The sequence below is a fragment of the Salvelinus alpinus genome, chromosome 28 (assembly GCF_045679555.1).
Source record: "Salvelinus alpinus chromosome 28, SLU_Salpinus.1, whole genome shotgun sequence".
Lineage (NCBI taxonomy): Eukaryota > Metazoa > Chordata > Actinopteri > Salmoniformes > Salmonidae > Salvelinus > Salvelinus alpinus.
The window spans coordinates 9,605,234-9,631,780 of NC_092113.1; the positions used below are offsets into that span (position 1 = coordinate 9,605,234).

Here is a 26,547-nt window from a genome sequence, read left to right on the forward strand (position 1 = left end):
TTAAGTGTGATCACTTTTAATATTTTCAGTACAGAAATTAAGAAGAGACATTCAATACAAACAAACACACACAAAACACCACACACATAGACACTATAGACGCTATACTGTACTGTACCTGTGTGGCTCAATTGGTTGAGCATGGTGCTTGCAACGCCAGGGTTGTGGGTTTGATTCCCACAGGGGACCAGTATGAGAAAATGTATGAACTCACTGCTGTAAGTTTCTCTGGATAATGTCATCTGCTAAATTAATAAATGTACCCAAGACATTCTGCCCAGAAATATCCTCTGTGGTCAGGGGCAGTATCCACAAAGCATCTCAGAAAAGGTCCTTGGAATCCTGTTCTAAGACATTAAAAAAACTCCCAGCTCAGAGTGGGTTTTAGGATTATGTTAAGACACTGCTCAGACAGGAGTAAAATCAATTCATATAATGTTATCTCAGCTGGTAATCACAACAGTTTGAGGTACCTCAAAGGAAAGATAGTGATGATGCTCATTGACATTGTTGCATATGCCCACATAAAAAATACTACAGTTTACTATAGAATGCTACAGTACTTACTATAGAATTCTGTAGTATACTGTAAAATACTATTCTACACATTGTAATATCCCTCGATCATGTATAGTGCTTTGTTTGGAATTTTGAACTGTACTGTAGAATACTATAGTAAATACTACAGGATTATCCACACAAAAAAAACACTAGTAAATACTACAGAAATTTCTGCAAAAGCACTACAGTCCAAAGAAACTCTAGTAAATACCACATTATTTAATTTGCATATATCCTGCCAATCCCCCTCCCCCATATCCCAATTTGTGCCACCGTTAAGTGAGAAACCTACATGCCAAGTATAGCCAATATATTGTGTTCCCTATGGTTTTAGGAAAGAGCAAAAGTGCTCAACTGCTCGGAACCCAGTTCTACCTACAGGATATGGAACATTTGCTCTTTTAGTATTTCTCCAGTAGGTATCCTCAAGGAGAATGCACCCCACCTCTATATCAAAGATAAGAATAAAAACATGTCCCCAAAAACACTACAGTAAATACTACAGTATACTATAGTTTGCAAAAACACTACAGTTATTGCTATGCTATATTCTACTATTTTTCTTACTACAGTATTTATACTATAGTCAAGTGTAAATACCACAGAATTCGCTGTAGTGTTTTTGCAGACTGAAGACTGCAAAAACACTTTAGTGAATACTACGGTAAAGTCCTCCAAAAACACTACAGTGAACACTATAGTATTCCTACCATAGTATACACTATATTATTTTTATGATGAGTCATCGCCAGCTGTGGACTCTATAGCAAGCTTTAGACAACCATCAAAAGTAGCAATGGTAAAATGTTTGATATAATTTTCACCTGATACGACCAATTTGTTGGTATGCTTAACCTTTTTTTTTAACAAATTCTGATAGTTGTTAAAAGCGGATTTTTTATAATATTACCGTTATATTACACTCGTCACTCTCGTCACTTCAGTTTAACAACTCTAAATTGCCTTGGCACAGTAGGCATCAAGTCACAACCTATTTTTTAACACTGTGATATTGTGCTCCAAAAGGATAACTTGAAATAACATGACTTGTGTTAAATAAATAATCGAAAGAAAAATATGTGATTATTGATTAGCCTAGCTAGTGGTTATAAGTATTTAGGCATATCGTGTTAAATAGGCCACGCGTGAAATGATTGTCACAAGTGCAAAACATTATTTTAACAACTCCAAAGCAATTGCATGTGGCGCAAAACACACTGCCTTTTTCTATTATCAAGACCTCCTGGTAACTCTCTACTGGTTTGGACAGCTCATGAGGTCTCCTAAATATCTGTTGACTAGGTGGGACTCTTATAACTAAAGAGGCTCATGCATAGGTTTTATTTTTACCCATAACAGTAGGAGTAAAATGCTTCCATTCTCAGCCCCAATTTTCTACTCTAAGATGCTTTGTCTATATGGGCCCAGGTCTGAACATTTGATTTGATTTGATTTATTAGGAACCCCATTAGCCGACGCCAAAGGCGACAGCTAGTCTTACTGGGGACCGACACATAATGAGGGCCCCAATGCCCCGAGGGCCTAACATCCCCATACTGCCTCCTCTGTGAGGTCACGAAGAAAGTCCCTGCTGTAGTGATGCCCCTGGTAACACTGGCTCATTCAACTCTGGATTGTACAAACGGGGATTCTTGGGATCTTAAATCACTGATCACTGTTACTTTATAGATGTACTTGACATCAAAGCTTTCTGGAATGTAGTAGAAAGGGGATATTATGATCGGGTATTTTGTCCTATGAGCTAATGTGAATTTCTGAATGTAAAACGCCTGCATTAAATTGCGATTCTATTCTGCCTATTATGTTTAAAGATTTGATTATAATGGGGAAAATAACAGTATATTTGAGAAGCAGAGGTCAACACTATTCGATCACATTAAACCAGAACCAGATCCCGTATGAAATATACAGCAGTACTTATACAAATGTATAGTACTTAGGTACTGTATAAAGTACTAAATAAGTATAAAGGACACTGAAATAAAAGAGTCGACCAAGCAGTGGTCTTGGTCCAGTTTTAGAGCTTTAATTGATAACAGTTACGCCAGTGTTACAGTCAACACACCAACAGGCTGAGGGTAGTAAATGCCAATACAAGTTTCCCACTACTCTAATACTTCATACAGTAGAATAAATTATGCCATGGTAATATACACACATGCTGAACAGAAATAGAATAAAGCAAGAGTAAAAAAAACTACAGGTAGGCGGGAGGCGGGGGCACTGGTGTAGAGGGGGAGGTCAGGAACGTGTATTTCTTTCTCTGTTTCTTTTTGTAGAAAATACACAAATTGGAAGGGTTGTGGTGAGCACTGATTGGCACAGCAGCCGTAAAGTCTGTGTGGGTTTCCTGAAAATACTGATTGGACTGCTTTGGATGAGAGGGTGTGATACTTCAAGGATTTTGTCAATGATCTACTTCCCAGGAGTCAGATGAACTCATGGATACCATTTTTATGTCTCTGTGTGCTGTTTGAAGGAAGTTGCTAAATTGCTCTAGTGCAATTGCTAAGTAGCGTTAGTGCAATGGCTGGAAGTCATGCTAGCAGATACCCATAGACTCCCAGTCATTGTGCTAACGATAGTTAGCAATGGTTCACAATACTACCTCTAACTTCCTTCATAATGGACACAGAAACATAAAAAAAGGTATCCACAATTTCATCTGACTCTGGGGAAGTAAACAAAGGGCCTCATTGCCAAAATCTCGAAGTATCCCTTTAAGGTCCTGGAAAGTCATTCAGGTATGTGTGTGTCCAAAATGAGCATATGAGGCCATGTTACCCCACAGCAAGTTCAAGGGTCAGTGTCCGCGCCTCATGTTATGCCCCAGGAAGAGATAGGTAAGTGGGGGAACGTAAGATGTTGTCTGTGAGGTTTGACAGGAACAATCCATTGGTCCCAACAGGAGGGGAATGTCTGTTAAAATGGGGGAAGAATCAACTTCCAATAGGAATGTAAACGTGAATAATGACTTTTTTTCTCTCAGGTCTGAGTTCCAATTCAATATTCCTGCTCTGATACACTTTTTCATGTGAAAATGTTTCAGCTGTTCTCTTGATCAGTGGATATTGGATAACATCCATATTTTCCAGTTACAAAAATTGGTGAATTGAGTGGTATTGTTCATTTTCATCAATCATTTTTAAGAGCAAAAGCTAAAATACAATCTGTATTTTTTTTATTTTTTTTTACATCAATACAACATAGTAAAAGGAGCAAATGAAACAAACAAATATTCAGGAATGTAACACAAATATACATTGTAAGACTTCAAGAGATGCAGCATTCACTCAACCATCAATGTCTTCTCAACCATCATCCTCATCAACCTCATAATCATCATTGATATGTTTTAGTACAACACATGTTTTCATATAAACAACACATACACAATCAGATTTTGAATGTAATATTCACTGTTTTTTTTACTTAACCAGAATACGGTTGGTTCCAATATGCTCAGATTCTACAGTTTTAATATTTACGTTTTATTTTACATCTGTTATGTATTGGGGGGCTATTTCATATTATATCAGACTGATGTGAATACTATACCTTTTAAGAGCTTAGAGTCATTTTCTGGGATGCATAATGTGAGATACAGATAATAAAACAGTTTGTATGGCACAAATATTCAATACAAATTGTCATATCTTGGAATGGTTTTCAACAAAATAATGTAGAATAAAAAATACAATGAAATTCCATAGTTCAAGTACTTTGTGATTTTGGAATGCTGCACCACTCTTGTTTTAGAGAGAAATAATGCAAATATATTGGTCATAATTTTGTAAGACATACATACATTAAGTATGACACACTAAAACCGCCACTACCCATGAAAAGACCTCCAAACAACCTCGGAATGGTAATGGCAAGTAATGATTGACCTAGCATTAGCTAAACACATGGATGTCCTTGAACATTGAACATTTTCTTCCCCTCAAAACAATCCTCTGGTCCCTGTAGCCAATCAATACCTGGGGGAGGCTCGGTGAAGCGGACCTCTGGAATTAGGAGTTTCCCATTGGCCGTTCATTCCCAGATGATTCTGAGGAGCTCAACGTCCCACAGAGTAGCCTTTAAGTTCCTTTAGAAATGTCGGGCACGAGATTAGAGTGGGAAGGTCAAAATCCATGACATGAGAGACTTCAGTAGCAAGCTGCTATCAGACCTTCTCAACCTTCTCCCTCTCTTTCTCCCCCCTCCCTTCTTTCTCAGTAAGCCCCTCCTCCCTCTCTTTCTCTCTCTCTTTCTCCCCCCTCCATTCTTTCTCTGTAAGCTCCTCTAAATCATCTGTTCAAATAATACCAGCAAACGCCAATGAAATCTTTGACAAAATGGAAAGTAAACAACATTGTAACAATAATTATAATTTTGAACAGCAATAGGAACAGCCACAGTTATAATGACAAATAGAATTATAACACCAGTAGCTAAGTACCGTAACAAATGACATGGTCCAAAAACTTGGGAATGAAAGATAAGCTACACTTGTTCGGCCTGCATGTGCTAACTTTTGGTAGCGTAGGTCGGGCAGGCCATTTAAATATGGGCCCAAGACAGTAGGAGCTCATTCCCCTCTAGCTCTCCATAGCCCTGTAAGGGTCTCTTGGTTGAGGATGAGAGGAGGAATTGTGAAATGGTTGAACAGTGGAAAGAGACTGTAGCTACAGCTCCCTGCTCCTCCTCCTGGAATGGCTGCTTCAATTTCAGTCAATTTCTCTCTTCGAGACTACAAGTGCTTTCATCTTCTGTCTAGTCTCTCTCCCACAAACACACACAAACACAGAAACACGTCTGCACACACACACACACACACACACACACTTCTGGCTCTCCCGTTGGTGATGGAGGTGACGGTGAGAGAGATAGGGGTGAGGGAGAGGCGCCGGTGGCAGGTCAAGGGGCTAGTGTGGGGGAGATGGGGGACAGTAGAGTGCCACCAATCTAGTAGGCCTGTCCCGTTTCGACCTGGAGTAGTCCCAGAACAGCTGAGTGGTCTCCCAGCTTCATCCTCCGCTGGCTGGACAGGCTCACGTTCTTCGCCAGGTAGTCCACAGCAGCTGCAGATGGAAGCACAGGACAAATACACACATACTTAGCCTAAGTTTTATTTTATAGAGATTTTTACAAAAACATTTGGCACATGTACCATATTTAGCAGCAACCTGGGGCTTCCTTTGGTTCCCCGCCTGCAAAGGGTTTCTCTATAGTCACTACCCATTTGTGTGTACATGCGTGTGTACGCGTGTGTTACAGAGACAAACATTTGTGTGTGTGTGCATGTGTGTCCCCCATTCAAAACACACATCCTGTTCAACACGGCCACGGTGTGACTAACTAACTAACCCAGCCCCCAGGGTTCGGCCAGTCATCCAACCAGGCAGGGCTGTGACTGGACGGATCTCCGCTCTCCTGAATTGACTGACCGATTACTAGAATAGAACTTTATCAGGAACACGTGTATACTCTCACCTGCGGGCAGACACTGGGTCATGGGGTCAAACCCCAACTACCTACATTCCCCCATGACAACCTACAACCCAGGGGCTGGGTATTGATCTAGCTCACACCTCACACTGTTTCAATTTCCCCACACAAGCTAAAAAGACATTAGGAGAGGCTGATTGGTTGGGGCAGAGGTGTAGCCAATGGGCCGCAGGGCTGGGTGTCAGGGGGGACAAACAGAGGACAGGAGAACTAGGAAGGAACAAGGGGTAAGACTAAGGAAGCCCTCCATTTAACCCTCCATCCTAGTGATGGGCCACGTAGGGAACAACGTTATGGAACGTGCAGGTAGAAATAGATTGTGTGTAGCTCCGTCTGTCTGTCTTTTCTGTGTGCATGTCTGCATTGATGTCTGCGTCTCTATCTGTCTGTCTACTATGTGCGTGCCTCAATTGGCTCTTTTGAGATTGTGTCCAATTCAAATTACTGATATTAGGAGAAAATGTGTCATCGCCGAACAAAGGAGCCAACCGGAGGCCAGCTTATACAGCCTTAGACATGGCACAGACAGGCTGCTGAAGGTGGATATTAGCATGCTGGCATTAGGGCTTATTGGCCCATCTTCCCTTCTTTTTTATAAACATGTCTAGTCTGTCGCTCTTTCTGATGCTCCTCCCCGCTGCAGGTGATTTGAACCCCTTCTTTTGTCGAAAGAGGAGGAAGTGGAGAGGGTGTGACAGGAGAGGGGCACAGTATGTGTGTGTGTCTGTGTGCGCTTGTGTGCATCTTACTGTAGACCGTGCCAGACTGCTGTCAGGGGTGCTGACGGGGCTGACGGTAAGTAGAGAAAGGAAGCTGTCAGGGGTAGAGGTGTAACGGTAGGAGAGGCACACCTGTGGGCGGGGAGGACGTCCGCCGACCTGTCCGTCACCCTGACGGCTGGGGAGGGAATGTGTGTGCGTGCGTGTGTGTGTGTGGTGTGTGCGTGTGCGCGCACGTGTGTTTGTGTATCTGTATGTGTATGTGTGTGTGTGTGGGGCGGGGGGGAGACCCGCAGTGCCGTGAACAAGTATTTGCACCCTTCCTGATTTTCTCTATTTTTGTTATCAGATCTTCAACCAAAACCTAATATTAGATAAAAGGAACCAGAGTTTACAAACAACACTAAAATGGTATACTTATTTTATTTATTTAATTACCAAAGTTATGCAATATCCAATTCCCTGTGTGAAAAAGTAATTATGCCTGGCGAAAACCAAGCACTGCATTCCACAGTAAGAACCTCATACCAGCGGTCAAGCATGGTGGTGGTAGTGTGATGTTTTGGGGATGCTTTGCTGCCTCAGGACCTGGACAACTTGCTTTAATAGAAGGAACCATGAATTCTGCTCTGTATCAGAGAATTCTACAGGAGAATGTCAGGCCATCCGTCTGTGAGCTGAAGCTGAAGCGCAGCTGGGTCATGCAGCAAGACAATGATCCAAAACACACAATCAAATCTACAGCGACATGAGAGACTGATCAACAACTACAGGAAGCGTTTGGTTGCAGTCATTGCAGCTAAAGGTGGCACAACCAGTTATTGAGTGTAAGGGGGCAATTACTTTTTCACATAAGGGAAATGGATGTTGCATAACTTTGTTAATTAAATAAATAAAACAAGTATACCATGTTTGTGTTATTTGTAAACTCTGGTTCCCTTTATCTGATAACAAAAATAGAGAATATCAGAAAGGGGGTAAATACTTGTTCACCCTCGAAGGGAAGCTCTTTTCACCCAGTCTATACATCTTAAATAAAACCCAATCAAACACACACACACTCCAAACCTCTTCCATTAGATGGGTGTGTACCCACGGAGGCGTACACAAACAAACACACACACGTATTGCATTACTCATCTCATATGTATATACTGTATTCTATACCATCTATTGCATCTTGCCCATGCCGCTCGGTCATCGCTCATCCATATATTTATATGTATATATTCTTATTCCATCCCTTTACTTAGATTTGTGTGTATTAGGTAGTTGTTGTGGAATTGTTGGATTACTGTTAAATATTTCTGCACTGTCAGAACTAGAAGCACAAGCATTTCGCTACACTCGCAATAATATATGCTAACCATGTGCATGTGACCAATACAATTTGATTTGATACACACCTAGCCATTTTAATGGCACAAGACTAAAGCTGTCAGGCACTTCATGTCTTGCGCTACAACAGAAGAGGTGACGGTGTCTCTCAAACGACACGTATCCTACAGCCCTGCATGTCGCTACCCCTAGTAACCCACTACTCACTCTGTCCGTATTGGCTGTACTGGTAGCCGGCGGTAACAGGGTCCACACTGTAGCTGGTGGTGCTGTAGGTGGGAGGGCAGTAGGACTGGGAGGAGGCCATGCTGTCCACCGTCTTGATGGACTGGTCTGAGGAGCGCTGGCTGCAGCTGGCCGAGATGGAGTTGGACGACTCCAGGCTGCCGTGGAGGGGCGAGATGGAGAAGTCATGCTGGGACTGTGATGGCACGCCGCTGGGGTTACTCAGGATGCTCATCACCTGGGGGGATGGAGGGAAGGGGGGGATGGAGGAGAGGAGAAGCTCAGTCAGTGTGCTGTGGATCAATGGTACAGTATATATAGGCAAAGGGTTCAACTATTGCATAACAAACTTGACAAAATATAGAGAGTTGCTCAGTCTATAATATTGGGAGTTATTAAGTGGATGACTGAACTAACGTTGAGGCAAGCAGTGTTCCTTTCGACACTAGCAAGAGGAGGGTGGGCAGAGAAAGAGATGTAGAGATGAAGATAAAGATGGGGGGGTTCTCTTGGCAGAGGCAGACACCTCTCGTCCCGGGGCCTGCTCCACAACAAGCGCTTGGGGAGCCCTCCTAATCTGTAGTAGCCCCTGCAGCTCTCCCAGAGCAGCTCTGTCTCCCAGAGCTCATGAATGATTCACACTGTTTAAATAAGATCCTAAGGAGTCTCCATTAGACGCCTCTGGAGACTACAGCAGACAGACACAGCAGCTATGTCGTCCTTCAGCTTTGATTGGCACAGATAACACACACTGTAGGCGATGACATGCCAAACTTCCAGTGCTCCCTGGTTTGGTGTCATGAAAATGCATTCTGAAATGGCACCCTATAAAAGTAGTATAGTATATAAGGAACATGGTGATCATCACAGTGAAAGTAAGAATGCAAGGGTCAGCTGGCTGAGAGAACCAACCTGTTTATTGGGGATCAGGATTATGAAACACACTGGTGTAATAAGAATGGTTCTACGGAACTGTACAAACATGTGTACTGGCGATCAGAATATTTGTTTTCAATATGCAAAACATGATGAGGGGTAGAACACACACACACACACACACATATATATATATATATAACAACCCAGCTGTTTGAACTAAACTTGACATTAGAGTATGTCGACAAGCTAAGATGGGAATGGGGAGCAGAGCATGGATAAATGGAGGGAAAGGCACACAATACAAAATAAACACACACACACACACTCTGAGCCTCCTCTAGCTACAACATCAGGTTCCTGTTGAGTCTCTGCTACGCTCTAGTGCCCTTTGGCTCCTTTACACTCCTGCTGCTAAACCAATTAGCCAGTAATAGAGCGGGCCACACAATCAAGCCCACATGCAGCCTCAGCCCAACCCAGAACCTGTCTGTTTTAAATAAGGGCCACAGGAGGTCCCTGAAGGAGGGCGAGGTCACCAGCTACTGTACCAAGACCAGGACAGATGCATCAGCCCTTCAAAGTGCACACACAGACACTCACACTTGCATGCATTTACGTGTGCACAAACAAGTGCATATGGTGTAGGGGAGAGGGGTACAAAACATAAGAGACATAAGAGACAATGGTACACACCGTAGGTGTAGGGAACAAGGTTACACTACATGTAGGGTGTAAGGGGACAAGGGGACACTACATACCCAGCTAGCACATTTGATTCATTGGATGTTGTGGGAACGTATGTTTTTGGTTTCCCATTGAAAAGGGAAAGGGAAAGGGGGATACCTAGCCAGTTGTACAACTGAATGCATTCAACTGAAATGTGTCTTCCGCATTTAACCCAACCCCACTGAATCACAGAGGTGCGGGGGGCTGCCATAATCGACTTCCACGTCTTCGGTGCCCGGGGAACAGTGGGTTAACTGCCTTGCTCAGGTGCAGAACAACAGATTTTTACCTTGTCATTGGTTCTGGGAACGAAGCCATATGACTCCTGACCGGTAAAACAGAACGTTTTTTAAACGTTCTGAGAAAAAGAAGTGAACATTTCACTATTCTGGGAACATACATGTTTAGATTGCAGGGAGGTTCTGAGAATGTTTTACTATGGTTCCCTGAAAGTTTTCCTGGGAGGCTTTATTAACATTCTGAGAAGGGAAATTCTAGGTTATTTGAAGGTAATTAAATATCGTTCTGAAAACAATAAGACTTTTAATAACACTGCTAGCTTAGTTTGGGGTCACTTTTTTGAACTCCAAGCACAGATAGGACAAAGAAATGTATTTGCTTAGGCATTAATCATGCAAGATAGAGGATAGAGATAGTTTTGTTGATGCTGAGAACGGAATGCATATGTTTTTAAATTACATTCTTAGAACGTTCTATGAACGTTACTAATGTGTTCTTGTAGTTTTTATGGAAAGTTTTCTTAATGTTCTGAGAACATGACTTTAAAGAGAACCATGAGGATACCTGTAAAAAATGTTATGCTGAAGTACTAAAATTCCTATAGAAGCGCTCTCCCAAGCTCTAAGAAGCATATGGTTCTCAATACATTATGTGCTAGCTGGGTAGGGTGTAGGGAACATGAGTGTATGGGGACAGGGGACTCAGCGAGGGGGTCTAGGATAGGCAAGCGGCTGGAGGGCAGAGAGAGGGACTTAACAGGCGCTTCATTGCGGTTCCATTCTCCTCCAGTCTTCTCTTATCTGTCCCTTAAATTAAACGCAATGCTATCAGCGCCATGCTAAATCTAGTGGTTCCAATTAGAATTCACGCCACATTCCACGCACACTTCCTCAACAGTCATGACCCTCCTTTTAAAAAAGGGCTAATTCTTTTAATGGTGTTATACTGTATTTATAGGCCGATATACATGTTTTATCTCATAGTTTTTAGTCTTTCTGGAGAGAGAAAAAAGTAATTAATGATGGCCAAGTATGAAATTCTCCATTTTACAATTTTCATTTTCCAAGATGGACACATCGTAACGAAACGTTAAGAACTATTTTAGTAAAGTACCTGTAATCCTCAATCCTCATTCTTCTGACCGACCCAGGCCGTTATTTTCTCCTTCATTTGACAGAATTTCCCCCAGCGCCCGGTGAGGGCATTAGTGTGTGTCTGAGGAGCGTTTAAGGGGCTTGAGTCTCCCCAGGAAGGCGATTTAGAGCCCTACGTGGGGTAGAGGCGACCCGGGAGGTGTCAAAGCCTCCATGTGGGGGACGAGGGGGATGAGGTAAGGGGGCCTGACACCTCTATTCAGGGCAGCGGGTAAGCGTTCTGTCACCATGGTGAGCCCATTGTGGCACTGAAAGCCCAAATTATTCAAATCTTCATATTTAGCATAACCTTATTGACGTCAATTAAATCGGCGACTCGTAGGGGAATATTTGGAGAGTGCAGCAAGAGCTATAGCCGAAGCCTTTATGTGAGACTCATGGAGAGATGTTGTGAGATATTGGTCTCTCCAGCCTCTTCCAGCACTGCAGCCAATGGAAGGCTGTCTCTGTGATGTGAGTGACTGGCTCTCTCTACAGTTGTGGAAGCCACACAGTGTAGCGACACGATCTGCTGTGACCCCAGCCACACTGCCTGTGTTCATTCCATGTTTGTGTGTGTGTGTGTGTGTGTGTGTGTGTGTGTGTGTGTGTGTGTGTGTGTGTGTGTGTGTGTGTGTGTGTGTGTGTGTGTGTGTGTGTGTGTGTGTGTGTGTGTGTGTGTGTGTGTGTGTGTGTGTGTGTGTGTGTGTGTGTGTGTGTGTGTGTGTGTGTGTGTGTGTGCGTGTGTGTGTGTGTGTGTGTGTGTGTGTGTGTGTGTGTAAGAGAGTGAGAGACAGAGATGGTTGGTGGAGGGGAGTGTAGGCACAGTGAGGTCCAGACCTCAGCCATGGTTTGCCGTTGTAATCTATTATTTCCTGCACTTCCACTACCACCGTCACTAAGTAAAAATCTATATTCTTTCCACATGTTTGAGTGTAACCTCTTAGTATCTGATACGACTGCTGGGAGGAAGCAGGGAACGTTTGCCAATCAGCCTGGCTGACAAACAATATCCCCAGGCTCTCTACTCTCCAACTCAAAGACCACGATCAGGCCAGAGAGAGGGAGAAGGGGAGAGAGAGGGAGAAGGGGAGAGAGAGATAGAAGGGGAGAGAGAGATGAAGGGAGGGGTAGAGGGGGACAAAGCTTCTCTGAAGTGGTGCAAAAATACCCCCTGGTCAAAAAACACACTTAACTTTCCCTCTTCTCTTAACAATGTGCTCCTCTCTGTGGCTCTCCAACCCTCTCAACCCTCGCCACCCTTCTCACTTCTATTTCCCTCCTCCTTACTTACCCCTTCTCCCCCTCCTCCTCCCCCTCCTCGCTCACTCTCTCTCATTTTGGGAAACATCCCCTTTACTAGCTCAGTTTTCATTTGTCTGCTGTCTGTGCCAGTTCTGGAAGGGGAGATAATGTAAGCCAGGACCTAGTTTAAAGGACACTGCCTCAGGGCATTCCCTGCCTCCCACTCTCTGTCTGTCTGTCTCTCTCACACACACACACACACACCCCAGATAGATTACTTTATAAATAATAATAAAACAAGTAATTAATTCTCTCAACTTCTGAGCCCCCTAGCCTCCGGCCGTGTAAACGGAGAAGTGTAAATTGATACAATGTGCATCCTTTCAGATAAATAAATAGCACATTTGCAACACAAAAAAGCCGCCTTTCATGCAATCCTAATTTCCTGAACTGTTAAATTATATTTTTTGTCTCTGTGTGACTGTTCGACGAGCTCTCGCTATTTGTTGGGTTTCCGGCACCGAAACAGACAGACCCGGTTGCGGCAGTTTTTTTCTCTCAGCTGGAGCGAAGTGGAAATGCTACGGAGGCGGAGACAGAACCAATTTAATGGCCTTCTCTTTCTAATAGCCCCCCAAAATAGAGTGGTAGTCTCACACGACTGGAACTGATACATACTATTTGCATTGTAATGAGATGTCCTATTTCATCTGGAATGAACACGATGCTGGTTTCAGTATGATGCGCTGTCAAGCCGTGCCCTCATAACTTATACGACGGAATGTCTAAATACTGCATGTACACATTTCAAGGTTGATTGATAATAATTCAACAATTAGTATCTCTTTCTACTCTGTCTGCAATCCTCTGGCATTTGAACGTGTTCATCACCTGTACTGCAAGATCGTGAATATTTCTCTTTGTCATTGTGAATAAAGTTCCCCTCTTCAAAACAATATGACAGACTACATTACCCAGAGTAAGGCTTCATAGCAGGAGTCCACCTACAGAGAGACACTGTAAACTGGCAAGGTACGAAACGCTGTCTTAATAAACCACACGTGGGAGTATAGATCACACTGTGCACTAAAGAACACTACATCCCCAGACAACCAAAAAACACTCCACCTGGCCCATATCTCTTTCCCTCCCTCTCTTTCCCTCCCTCCTCCCCTCTCCCTCTCCCTCTCACAGCACAGGTCTGATGATGGAAAGGAATGGTGAGTGGTGTAGGAGGAAAGGGGGGAGAGAAAGAGAGAGAGAAAGGGATGGATGGAGGAGGGATGAGTAACAAAGGCCCCTGTAGGACTGCTGTGTAGGCCTGCGGGCCTGCCTGCCTGCAGAGCTGATAGGACCTTCTGTCTGTCTGTAGCCAACCTCAGTGCCATCAGCCCACTCCATGCTCCAAATACACACAAACACACACACACACACACACACACACACACACACACACACACACACACACACACACACACACACACACACACACACACACACACACACACACACACACACACACACACACACACACACACACACACACATACTGGAGGAGACTGGATAAGCCTCTCCTCTCACCCTGACTCAAACGCCCCCGAATGGTGCCCTCATGCCCCTCAGTGGTCGGCAGGTAGAGGGGTCGGGCGCAGAGTGGAAACGATTGAGCCTTCCAAATGTCACCAGGTTATCTGAACGCCACAGAATGTCTCCCACTCGACATTAGATCTTCAACCCTGATGCCAGCTTATGGGGGTTAGCTAGAGTCTTTTTCCACGCTTTTCAATGTAGGTTGATATTATGTTAGTTGTAGGTGGAACAAAGATGGACAACTCCAAATGTCACCAGGTTCAAGTCTACAGAATGACATCTCCCACTCACCACCAGATCTCCAACCATGATACCAGCTTATGATGGTTTGAGTTCTTTGTCGAAGGCTTCTCAGTGTAGGTTGTAGCCTTTTACAATGTACATTGATATGTTGGTTGTAGGTTGAAGAAAGGTTGAGCCCTCCAAATGTCACCAGGTTATCTGTATGGCCACAGAACGACTCCCATTGCCAACCCTCATACTGAGTTATTTGTTGAAGGCTTTTCAATGTAGGTTGATATCTCATTAACGTAGTATAAATGTAGAGTATGTCGCCTATATGGAAATTAAGTCAGCGACCGGTGCAACTATATGAAGCACAGATGAAAACAGCTAATTAAGAAGCATGACAGTATTGAATTGTGAATATCTGATGCAATCATCAGTAATTACAAGATCAGCTTATGCCATTCTACGGCAAGCAGATGGGTTCATTGTCAAAGGCAATAATCCTGAAATCCCAACTCCCCCATCATCGAAAAAAATAAGATTTCAATGTCATGAAGCCTGGGTTATACGCAAACAAATCAACCCCAAATGAAAAACAAATATATTCGTCGAGCAATGCTGCTATTGAAAAATAGATCATTTTGGCATATCTGATGTAATCGCATGCCAATTCAAGCGACAGATAATAGTGACCTCAGATTATATTGCTGTATTCAATTGTAATGTAAATGAAGTAGCTACTATTTGCTATTTAGGAGAATCAGCCACGGCCACTAGGTGAAAGTATGTTCGCGCACTGAAAAAATATAACTTTTTCAGCTCCGTATGAACAGTTGGAAATTCTATTAAAATATTGAAATGTAAAATCTGCAAAGAAGGGGTCCATGGCATGAAAGACAGAAAATAATAAAATGGGTGTCTCCAAAAACTGCACAACTCTAATACATACTGCAACCCAGTTACAAGTTAACACCCCCATTCTAATTCTGTATCCCAGTCCCCCATCAAGGTGGGTAGTCTAGGTCTAGTCACTAAGTGTCTATTTCAAAGTAAAAGCCAATGCATAAATACAATTAGCAGGTTTTGTCACCGTGGAGACAGAGCTGGGTAATTAGCATCTCTGAGCAGCCAACAGGACGGGACCTCTCTCCCTCTATCTCTCACTCTTTATCTCCCTCTCTAACTCACTCTCCCTCTCTCTTTCTATCTCTCCATTTCTTTATGTCCTCTCTATCCTGCCTCTCTCACAATTTCCCCCTTCTTGTGCTCTCTCTATTTCTTTCTCTCTCTCCATCCATCTCTCTATCCATCTCTCTGTCAGACCCAAGGGTGGTGGCAGAGTGGCAGGGAGCAGATGACAGTGCTGATTGGGGCACCCGGTCGCATGTCAGCACCTTAATTGGCCGCAGCACATTAATTGAAAGTGAAAAGCAGCGTCGGCCAAAAAAAAAGAAAAACGATGGGAGGCGCGGGTGAGGAATTTTGAAGGGTAGGAGCTAGAGCTGGAGCTGAGGCTGGGGCTGAGGTTGGGGCTGAGGCTGGGGCTGAGGCTGGAGCTGAGGCTGAGGCTGAGGCTGGGGATGGGAGGAGGAGATAGCGATAGAGGGAGAAATGGAGGGAGGAAGGGTGCTCCGTTGGAAGTCTTTAATTGATTCAAATTAGGCGTTTGATTGACAGTGACAGGAACTGGGCAAGGACAAGCCAGGCGCAGATGACAGCGATTAGCGTGTAACCAAACAAGCTGTCATTTTACCACAACACGTTTAGCTATGGGAAACACTGGCCATATGGCTCCTTTAACCCTCAGTGATCTGCAACACACTTCCTACCACACACTGTGACATGGGCCGTGGCCGGAATCTGTCTTGCCTACTACGTACTAAAACTACATACTGTGGACTAATTACTACATATTATTTAGTACGTACTCTTTAGTAAAAATGTATGCAGTAAGCAACAAATATTAACATTCTAGGCTCACCCATACCGAGAATACCCATATGTTTTTATTATGTAAATGAGCTACCACTAAAACCATATCAGTGTGATACTGTAGCCTTGTCAATATTCATCCTTTGCTTTGGTTTGCCATGTTTTTCTTATTTTTAATGTGGACATTTCTCACCTGCACTGCTAACTGCTCTGTATGTGTGTGCCTTGGCTTAGTAGAGTGAAGCCGTGGCATAGGAGAAACCCGTCAGCGCTTCCTAACCACTCCAAAGTGTTACAAGGCCCCTCACTAACCAAAGGTTAATGCTTTCTATGGGGCTCACATCGCAGAGAAGGTGTAGCAGCAATCCGCTCTCCCTCTCCGGGTAATATGACAGAGATGGAACCGGGATAGATTCAGGAACGCCAGGAACAAGGTAAGCTTTCCTCTATTGCACCCCTCTCCACTTCTCCGTCCTCTTTTGCTCCCTCCCCGCCTCTCGCCTCTCCACTCCGCCGCCTCCACCAAATTAAACGGCAGCCTTTAATGATTTCGCCAGAGTGGTTTTATTTCCCCGACCAGCCCGCGAGAGTCGGTGCTGCTACCGGATGGTGGGAAGTGGGAACTCACTGAGGCGAGGGAGGAAGCGAGAGAGGGGGGAGGGGGGAGTTTTGTTTGCTAAAAACAGCGGGGAGTTGGCCCAGTGAAGAATGTCAGGTCAAATTGTTCTTGACAGTGCTAATATTGGAACCTCATAGCCCATAATTACATGCAAATAAATTGTGAAATGGCTCTCAGCTGGAGACCGAGTGGGAGAGGGCTGCTGTTAGCACAAGCCAGCTGGTGACCGCAGTGCAGAGAGAGAGCGAGAGAGAGAATCAATTTCAAATAATTGAAAAAATAGGTTACTTTCCGTGTCTGAAGTTTTGTATAGGTTTCTTCAAAGAGGAGCAACGGAAAGGCTGTTCATCAATGTTGAAAAGTCAGCCTACGGTACAGTAACATTGGACCAAAACCAACATGGTCTGATTGACCGGAGTGACAGTCGCACCTTTTGCTATGCTAAGGTTTATCAATAACTTACTAGCCTGGTTAAACCAGACTAAACGCTACACTCACCATCCAGGCTAATCAATCACGGCTTCCCCACCTGTCAGAGTGGTATCTGTGACCAACAGGAAGCACATGCACCCTGCTGATCTTTCACCTCTGGGTGTCTGGTGCAGGTTCACATCAGTGGCCAGAGCCCCCCTACAGTCCAGACTCAATGACCTTCCAACCTTTTGACCTTTGAACTTTGACCGGATGCTGAACTTTGACCGGACAGTTCCACCTTGTGAAAGGCTGAGGCCCAACGAGTCACAAAAAAGACCCACAGAGATTATGGCACAATAATCTCCGATCTGTACCCATAGTTCTTTTGTGAAATTGTTTCTGATTGAAATTGAACCCTGTTACTGGTCAATGGGACAATTGAGGTAGTGTTGTTGTCCTACAGTAGCAGGAAGACTATAGGGGGAAAGGGTGATTTAGATTGAGAAAACCACTCTCCAATGCTGTTAGTGTATGCTGTAGCTTGCCTGCATCCCTAAGATAGGGTTATGTTTCCATTCATATATTCCATTCTATATGATAGCCATTGTGTACTTACTGTCTGTGGTTTAGATAAAAGGCTGTGAAAATTGCTGTTAAAATGAACTCAGAACCTCTATAATGAAGTCTCTTATGGAAATAATGGAAATGTACAGTATATACAATGAGTATACCTTCCTAATATGTCTATGTCGTGGAAAAAGATGGTGTTCTTAAGGTTTTGTATACTCAGTGTATATACTATATACAGTGATCCCTCGCCACTTCGCGGTTCACTTATCGCGGATTCGCTATTTCGCGGATTTTCATAATGCATTTTTTTTTTTTTTTTTGTGCATTGTGCTCTGCATTCTGATTCGCTAAAAACTCACTCCCGCTTCTTGTATCAAAACATGCTACGAATTGTGCTATCATTTTGTCGTCTCGTGCAGTTATGTGTACGTACATAAAACAGCTTGGCAAATTTACATTAAGTTGGCCAGGAAGGAAGGAAGGACTAACGCTTGGTCGCTTAGCAACCATGGTGCGAATGGCCACTGAACTTAAGCGAGTAGCTGAGGAATGGGACCCTTTGATGAGCCGTTCATTACAGTTCTCCAACGTAATCGATGGTGGCATGTCGGTGTACAAGGATCTTTTTGCAAAGAAGAAAAAAGAGCGACAACAGCTGCCTATCACTATGTTCTTCTCCCGAACAAACACACCTGCACCGCGGGCTTCAGAAGAAGAGAACACTGCAGAGCGCAGTCAGGATGCAGCGGCCCAGTCTGAAGAGCAGTGAAACGGCCTACACGTGAGTCACTGTATTTGTATACATGTAATAGTTGCTAATTGTAAAAAAAAAAAAAAGTTTTCTATTTCGCGGATTTCACTTATCGCGGGTCATTTTCGGAACGTAACCCCCGCGATAAACGAGGGATTACTGTATATATATGCCTATATGATCAGTATTTAAGATCCTGTTAATGCCAAGCCCATAGAGTGTAATAAAGAAACACAGCTACTGATCTAACAGGCCTTTGCAACTGCGTGGGTCCCACAGTGTGCTTTTCGGTCTCCACCACTCCACTTAAATCCTCATCTTCTAGGACTTACTGAAATTCATATTGGCTGCCTCTGCAAGATAAATGTAAATCGCATTCCGTTATATTTGCTATTTATCAGGATGCAACAGCATCCTCAATTTCAGCAGGAAAAATATCTCTCACCCGCACACAAACAACCTTGCATTTAAATAGCATTTTTATTGTCCTCCCTAGCCATTCACCTATGAGAGGGGGAATAATGTTGCCTCTCTGGGGAGAGTGAGGGCACAGAGAGAGAGAGAGAGAGAGAGAGAGAGAGAGAGAGAGAGAGAGAGAGAGAGAGAGAGAGAGAGAGAGAGAGAGAGAGAGAGAGAGAGAGAGAGAGAGAGAGAGAGAGAGAGAGAGAGAGAGAGAGAGAGAGAGAGAGAGAGGAGGGGGATAGGGTATAGAGGGAGAGAGATGCAAATAGAAAGAAGGAGAGGAAGACAGAGGTGATGTCAGACCTAAAGGGAGAGAGAAAGAGTGAATTGGAGAGAATGTGAAAAAAGTGGGAGAGAGATGTCCAATGGTCAACAGAGAAATCTAAATAAATAATATAATAGTATATTGAGGTCAGGAATACAAAGAATAGATTTGACAAGGTCCAATAATACCAAGTACCATTTGACAACAGAAAGCCAATCAAAGTAAATGAACGAGCAACCAAGTTAACCAATGACTCCTTATAATATCAAATTTCACATGATGCATCTCACCATGTTGTAGGCCTATCTGTATTCTCAGTAATCACAAGGACATCCTATCATTTTGATAACCATTCACCTGCCATAACCCCTATGTCTGGTTTCTCAAATTCCCATTGTTCAGTACAGTACTGTATCGTATTCTGAATTATTATACCTCCAGATGGTTTCGGCTAGCGATAGCCCTACCTAACCACCAGGAGGCTCTGCGTGAGATAACTCAAACACCTTTTAAGGGGCTTAAGGGCTATTGAGTCCATTCTTCCAATGGAGCACCACAGAGAAAGAGAAGAGGAGGAAGGAGGAGTGCTTTCCACTCATCCGAACCACTGAAACTCTACTACCTACAATTACTATTACCAGACCAGGAAGACTCGTATTTTCTTATTTCCACGCTTCCAGCGCTGGGAGAAGAAGAAGAAGAAGAAGAAGAAGAAGAAGAAAATAGCAAGAAGAAGAAGAAGAAATAGCAAGAAGAAGAAGAAAATAGCAAGAAGAAGAAAATAGCAAGAAGAAGAAGAAGAAAATAGCAAGAAGAAGAAGAAGAAGAAAATAGCAAGAAGAAGAAGAAGAAGAAAATAGCAAGAAGAAGAAGAAGAAGAAAATAGCAAGAAGAAAAAGAAGAAGAAGAAGAAGAAGAAAATCGCTAGAAGAAGAAGAAGAAACAAAATGAATAAATAAGTAAATGTATGCTAAAAAAACATTCCGCCAGTGGATATGATTTAAATTCGCCTGATTTTCTTGGCAGGTCTCATCTTTTTCTCTTCTAAAGCTTCTTACTTTTTTTTTGATTCTTGCCAAATTGAAACAGCATCTGTATTTAGGATGAGTTCTAATTAACAAGTATGTACCCCCTTCTCCCCTTCCCCCCGCTTTCCCTCTCTCTAAGTATGGAAGTGATGTAAATATATGCATTCATCCTTTTTGATATGTTGACACCGGAGCTTGCCAGCTGACACGGTGCCCAGTGAAGGAGCTTAATACCCCCAAGTTTTCATAATGTAGGAGACTAAGGAGGCACAAGTCTCTCTCTCTCTCTCTATATATATATATATATATGTGTGTGTGTGTATATATATATATATATATTTCTCTCTCATTGACATTCAGGTGCACAGTGTCTTGTCAAAAGCAAGAGGGGGCTGGGAGAGGGAGAGAGAGAGGGAGCCAAAAACATCTCCCCTGGTAAATGTTTTTTTTTTGGCAACTCCTGTGCAGGCTTCTTAAATATTCATCCCCTTTTTAAAAAGTGGCTGCTGTGCTAATGGAAGTGCTGTGGTGAGGGGAGAGGGAGTGAGAGAGAGAGGGAGAAAGAGAGAGAAAGAGAGAGAGAACAGGAGGGAGGGAAAGAGGGAGAGGAGAGGGCCCCCTCCCCTTATCTCGGGCAGACAGTTGTCAGGAATCACTAGTGAGGCCTGAGTTAGCGCGCGCGGCGCAGGCAGGCAGGCCTGGGGATATGGATCAAAGGGAGAGCCGGGGAGCGCTACAGTGGCTCTGATCCCCTAGTGCTGAAACCCCAGCCTTATTCGCTCACATACACACACCCAAACGCACACACCCAAACACACACTCCCCGACATCAAATGCTAGCCAGAGCTCTTCCGCCATTCCAAAACACAAATCTTCCTCCACCACCACAGCAATTGAAATTAAGAAGGAAAAACCTTGACTTTTTTCTCAGTATTTTTGTGTGTGTGCTTTTGTTGACTTTTATGATGAATTTATGGGTTTAGTTGGGGTTTGTTTGTGGGTAATTGTTTGTTTATCTGTGACGGGTCAACAAGTTGTGTGTCCTGACAGCGAGGGATTAGGGGACCAACATTGTGCCTGTCATCTGACATTTCATATAGAAAACAGTCTGACAATGGGGTGACCGAAAATAGCCAAATAGATTTTTAAAAACGTGGTTCAATAAGATCAGCTTTATTTCATCAAGAATCCAAGGCTCTAACAGAATGACTGGGAGCCAGGCTGCATACATATCAAATGCACTTTCCCATCACAAGGCTAGCATTTTCATATTGTAATTTTCTCCCTCAATAATACTTGGAATTGGCTGCATTCTACTGCTAGTTTCCTACATGAAAGTCAGTAATTCTTTCGCATTCAATTTGAAAGGGGGGGGGCACAAAACGTCTTGTGTGTGCATCAGATGCCAAAAGCAATATCCACTATCCAAATTGAATTATTGCCTGTCAGAGGGCATGGACATTATGCTATTTTCGAGCTCATTATTTGGAAACACACCCGACATTGTTATCTCATGTAAATGATTGGAAACATGACGGAGGGGTCAAGATGGTTGATCTCACAATGAAAACGGTAATGCAGTGATATCATGAAGTGCATTTAAAAAAAAATGTATTTCTCATGCTATTCATTTCAACGCCCCCTTTGCTCAGAATGAGAGTGCATGTTGTCATGTCATCAAAAACAAAGACAAATTATTAAATTTCAAGTAAGTTTTATACAACTATTTTGTTGTTTATGGGCTTTCTAGAGGTTAAATCCCAGTGCTCATACTTGATTTTAAAAAATGCAACAAATCATGGTGAGAAACCTGTCTTATAAGCCTTCCCTTATTACCCTGAGCTCAGACTGGACAGGCTCATGTATAAGATGATAGGCTTTCTAACACCTACTGAGATATGGAGAATTAGAGACACATGTTCAAGACTGGAAAATTACTCCCTACCTCTGACTGGTAGGGACAAAAGGGGCTTAATGGAACTAGTCTAAGTCTTAGCCATGCCAGCCATCAGTTTTACCAGGACAAAGCTAGATATAACTACAATAGAGGGTGGGGGGAGAGAGAGGGAGATTACATTTTAAATAAATAACAAACAATTTGAGGTTGGTATAAGAGCGGTAATTGATGGCAGCCTCCTGTAACATTCAATGGATGGCAGCCTCCAGTAACATTCAATGGATGGCAGCTTCCAGTAACATTCAATGGATGGCAGCTTCCAGTGACGTTCAATGAATGGCAGCTTCCAGTTACGTTCAATGGATGGCAGCCTCCAGTAACGTTCAATGGATGGCAGCCTCCAGCAACATTCAATGGATGGCAGCCTCCAGTAACATTCAATGGATGGCAGCTTCCAGTAACATTCAATGGATGGCAGCTTCCAGTGACGTTCAATGAATGGCAGCTTCCAGTTACGTTCAATGGATGGCAGCTTCCAGTGACGTTCAATGAATGGCAGCTTCCAGTTACGTTCAATGGATGGCAGCCTCCAGTAACATTCAATGGATGGCAGCCTCCAGTAACATTCAATGGTTGGCAGCTTCCAGTGACGTTCAATGGATGACAGCCTCCAGTAAAATTCAATGGATGGCAGTCTCCAGCAACATTCAATGGATGGCAGCCTCCAGTGACATTCAATGGATGGCAGCCTCCAGTAATGTTCAATGGATGGCAGCCTCCAGTAACATTCAATGGATGGCAGCCTCCAGTAACATTCAATGGATGGCAGCTTCCAGTGACGTTCAATGGATGGCAGCCTCCAGTAATGTTCAATGGATGGCAGCCTCCAGTAACGTTCAATGGATGGCAGCCTCCAGTAACATTCAATGGATGGCAGTCTCCAGCAACATTCAATGAATGGCAGCCTCCAGTAACGTTCAATGGATGGCAGCTTCCAGTGATGTTCAATGGATGGCAGCCTCCAGTAACGTTCAATGGATGGCAGCCTCCAGTAACATTCAATGGATGGCAGCCTCCAGTAACGTTCAATGAATGGCAGCCTCCAGTAACATTCAATGGACACCAAACAAGACAACACCCACAGAGAACAAATGTGTTCTGGACGCTGGCACAACTCTGGCACAATGCTACTAGAACATATTCACTTCTTATCTTCAGTTTGAACTATTTCATCTTGACTAGTAATGACTTGGTCTTGGTCATCTGTCTGAGGTACGCAGTATGCAGATTGCTATTGTCTATAACAGGTTCTATCGGAATCGGGGAATTAAATAAGCAATAGAATGTGGTTGGAACAGGTTTTTCATGTAGTGCACAAAAGGGAGGGAAAAGAAGGTGCAGCTGGCTTGTGTTTACATCTACAGTACAGTACTTGGCAATTCTAAGTGCTGCTTACTGTTGTTGACAACATAAATGCACTTTATTTAAAGTGTATTTAGAATCGCTACACACTTTACATTAAAACAATAATAAAATAACATAGAAAGCAAAAAAATTAAAACGGCAGCTACAAAGGTGAGGTTTTAAAAGTTATTTAACAACCTCAATAGTATCCATTTGTACACTAACACCAACCCACTAAAAGAAAGTTGTGTGGGACAGTATGGAATATGTGCAAATACCAGTATCACTTCAAGACAAAATGCTTGTCCTGGTACAAAAATTGGGGGAATAAATATTTTGTGGGGCTGATGTTAGTTGCATAAACCACAGTTGGATCAAAGTAAAGCGCTTTCCATTGCAAGCTTTGTCAAACCAATTACAACCAACAAGACACAAACTCCCTAAAACATCTTAGTCTTGTAACGAGGAAAGGAAATGTACAAACAACCACTTTGGAACAGAAATGTTCCTTTGGGAAAGAAGAAGTTGTAAAGGCTGGATTGACTGAGGAATGCTCCTCTGCTCACATCCCCAATAACACACAACAACAAACTACAACAAAAGCATGGGGGAATAAAATAATGTTATTTACACACACACACACACACACACTCTCACGTGCATTTCCATATATATTCCCGTGCTTTGGCACTGTATGGGCTAATCATACTGGGGAAAGCTGCATCTCCTCCCATATGTTCCTGCCTGCTGTAAAGGAAATATTCTCTCTGCTGTGCGCATATAGAACGCTTTATTAAAGGCATACAGAAGGATTGGGGAAATAGTAGCCCACACTGAGGACAGACAAAAATACTCCACAGAGAGAAAGAGAGAGATGGGAAAAGCAGAACATTTTAGGGAGAGAGTGAGGGAGATTTAAAAGAAAGAGAAGAAGAGGAGGAATTTCGATTTAGAAGAAAAAAGAGGGGGGCAGCTTCTTCAGCATATGCTATGAGCCTTCCCTGCAGAAAAGGGGGGAGACGGGGAAGGAGAGAAGGGGAGGAGAGGATAGTATTTGTGTCTGCAGGGGCACGGCCAGGGGTTGCTTGCACAGAGCGCAATGTGGTGGTCTGGAGGGCTGAACTGTGATAGTCCTGCTGTCAGGGAGGACATTAATTTCTCCCACAATGAAAGGTTGATGGGATTGCCACATGTCACATGTGGACCTGGGCGAAGGGGTAAGAGAGAGAGAAAGACAGCGAGAAAGAGAGAGAGATAGAGAGAGGGGAGTTGAGAAGAGCTAGATAGAGCTGCTAAGACTGGAGAAATGTCAAACTATTTTACACACACACACACACACCTTTACAATAGCACCCATGTAGAGCAACGTATTAGAATGGATGGGTTGTGATTGTGAATCGCTGACCCACCTGCTTTAACAACTCATTTCTCTGTTGCTGACACAACTCCCATTGTTACGGATTTCATGTCATTTTCTGAGGTGCTGTGAATTAACATCACGTGATTGAAATGCTTCTGTCACTTCAAATGCAAATGAAACACGTCTTCTTAAATTCTTAGAGTAATGTTATTCGAAATTAATTTACAAAATACTAGAGTTCAGGTATTTCCTATTAGAATAAAATTGAATAAAAAAAATCACTTTCAAATGCCTTTGCTAATACATAAACGCATACGTATGCAAAATCAAAGTAAAGGCCTCTCTTAATAGAAAAATCTCTTCTTGCCCATACAGTAGGCTTGGGAACTATAGCGTCGTAATCCCTAATGTAAAACAGGGAAGTCTTGTTATTTTATCTGTTCTACCGGCGAACAAGCAAGGGAGAGAGGGAGTCACGTTAATAATCATAAGGAAAAGCCAACCCATGTCCCTGATATTTATGCAGGTTTGCAGCGCTAAGCATTAGCCTCCCAAAGCCCCACCACTACGATTAACAATCAGAAAACGCTGAGGAACGTGCCTGTTATCCCCCAACTCTCCAGTACAAGAGAAAATCTCTTTTTTGTCACCCAAATCCTTCATTCTTTCTTCTCTTCTCCGCCGAAAAAAAGAGAGGAAGTATTACCAGTTTTCTCAATCTGCTTTGAGAAATATTTCAAGGGGGGGGGGGGGGGCTCGCAATAAAATATGTGTGAATGCGGGGGTAATTGCGGACAAATGTGGCATTGAATTAAATTTGAGACTCTTTAAACACCATTTCAATCTTATTTTCTGCTTGTTAGTCAGATCTTGTTGCTCCGGGTGGGCTGGACTGCCCAGTTTTGTTGAGTAATTGCATATCATTTCCTCCTCACCAGTGGTTTGCATCAACATCCGTCCTATTCTCTATTCTGTGGCCGTTAAAAATCAAACCCGATCAGAAATTCTAATTTTCAATGGTTATTGTTCAAGATGCCGTGAGAGGATAAAGTGGACAATTCCTATTTGCATGCCACACGGACGCACACACATACACACAAGCACGCACGCACACACAACAATAGCATTGCGGACGATAGAGGGGAAAGGAAACATTAAAGGCCTCTGACACCAATTGATTACAGCGGTGTAACATTCCCTTATCGAGTCCACTGTCCTCTAATAAGAGATGACCAAGAAAAGAAAGACTCTTATGTAAAAACCCGATGGACCTCCCACAGAAGAGGCAGAGCAGGCTTGTTAACATCAAGTTATCACTTAGAATCTGAGGAAGAAGCTCTATATCATTAAAATGCAGTGGTGGGCCGTCAGGGCCTGCAAGGCCTTCTCTGCTGGCCTAAACATCATCAGAATATATATTTTTTTTAAATATATTTTCCCACAA

General features: G+C 43.2%; 1 protein-coding gene across 3 annotated transcripts in view; it reads right to left on the reverse strand.

The window, feature by feature from the left end:
• Positions 1–2,586: 2,586 nt before the first annotated feature.
• The window catches only part of LOC139557132 (paired box protein Pax-7-like), a 70,846-nt gene continuing 46,885 nt past the window's right edge, over positions 2,587–26,547 (reverse strand). For 2 of the 3 annotated variants that reach the window (XM_071371532.1, XM_071371531.1), the window contains exons 9-10: positions 8,343–8,598; positions 2,587–5,651 (exon numbers count right to left, since the gene is read on the reverse strand). In XM_071371532.1, the coding sequence (XP_071227633.1) occupies positions 5,536–5,651; positions 8,343–8,598 (372 nt within the window). In that variant the 3' untranslated portion in view covers positions 2,587–5,535. Of the gene's footprint in view, positions 5,652–8,334; positions 8,599–26,547 lie in introns of those variants that run through there. The other variant, XM_071371533.1, reaches the window with a different exon arrangement.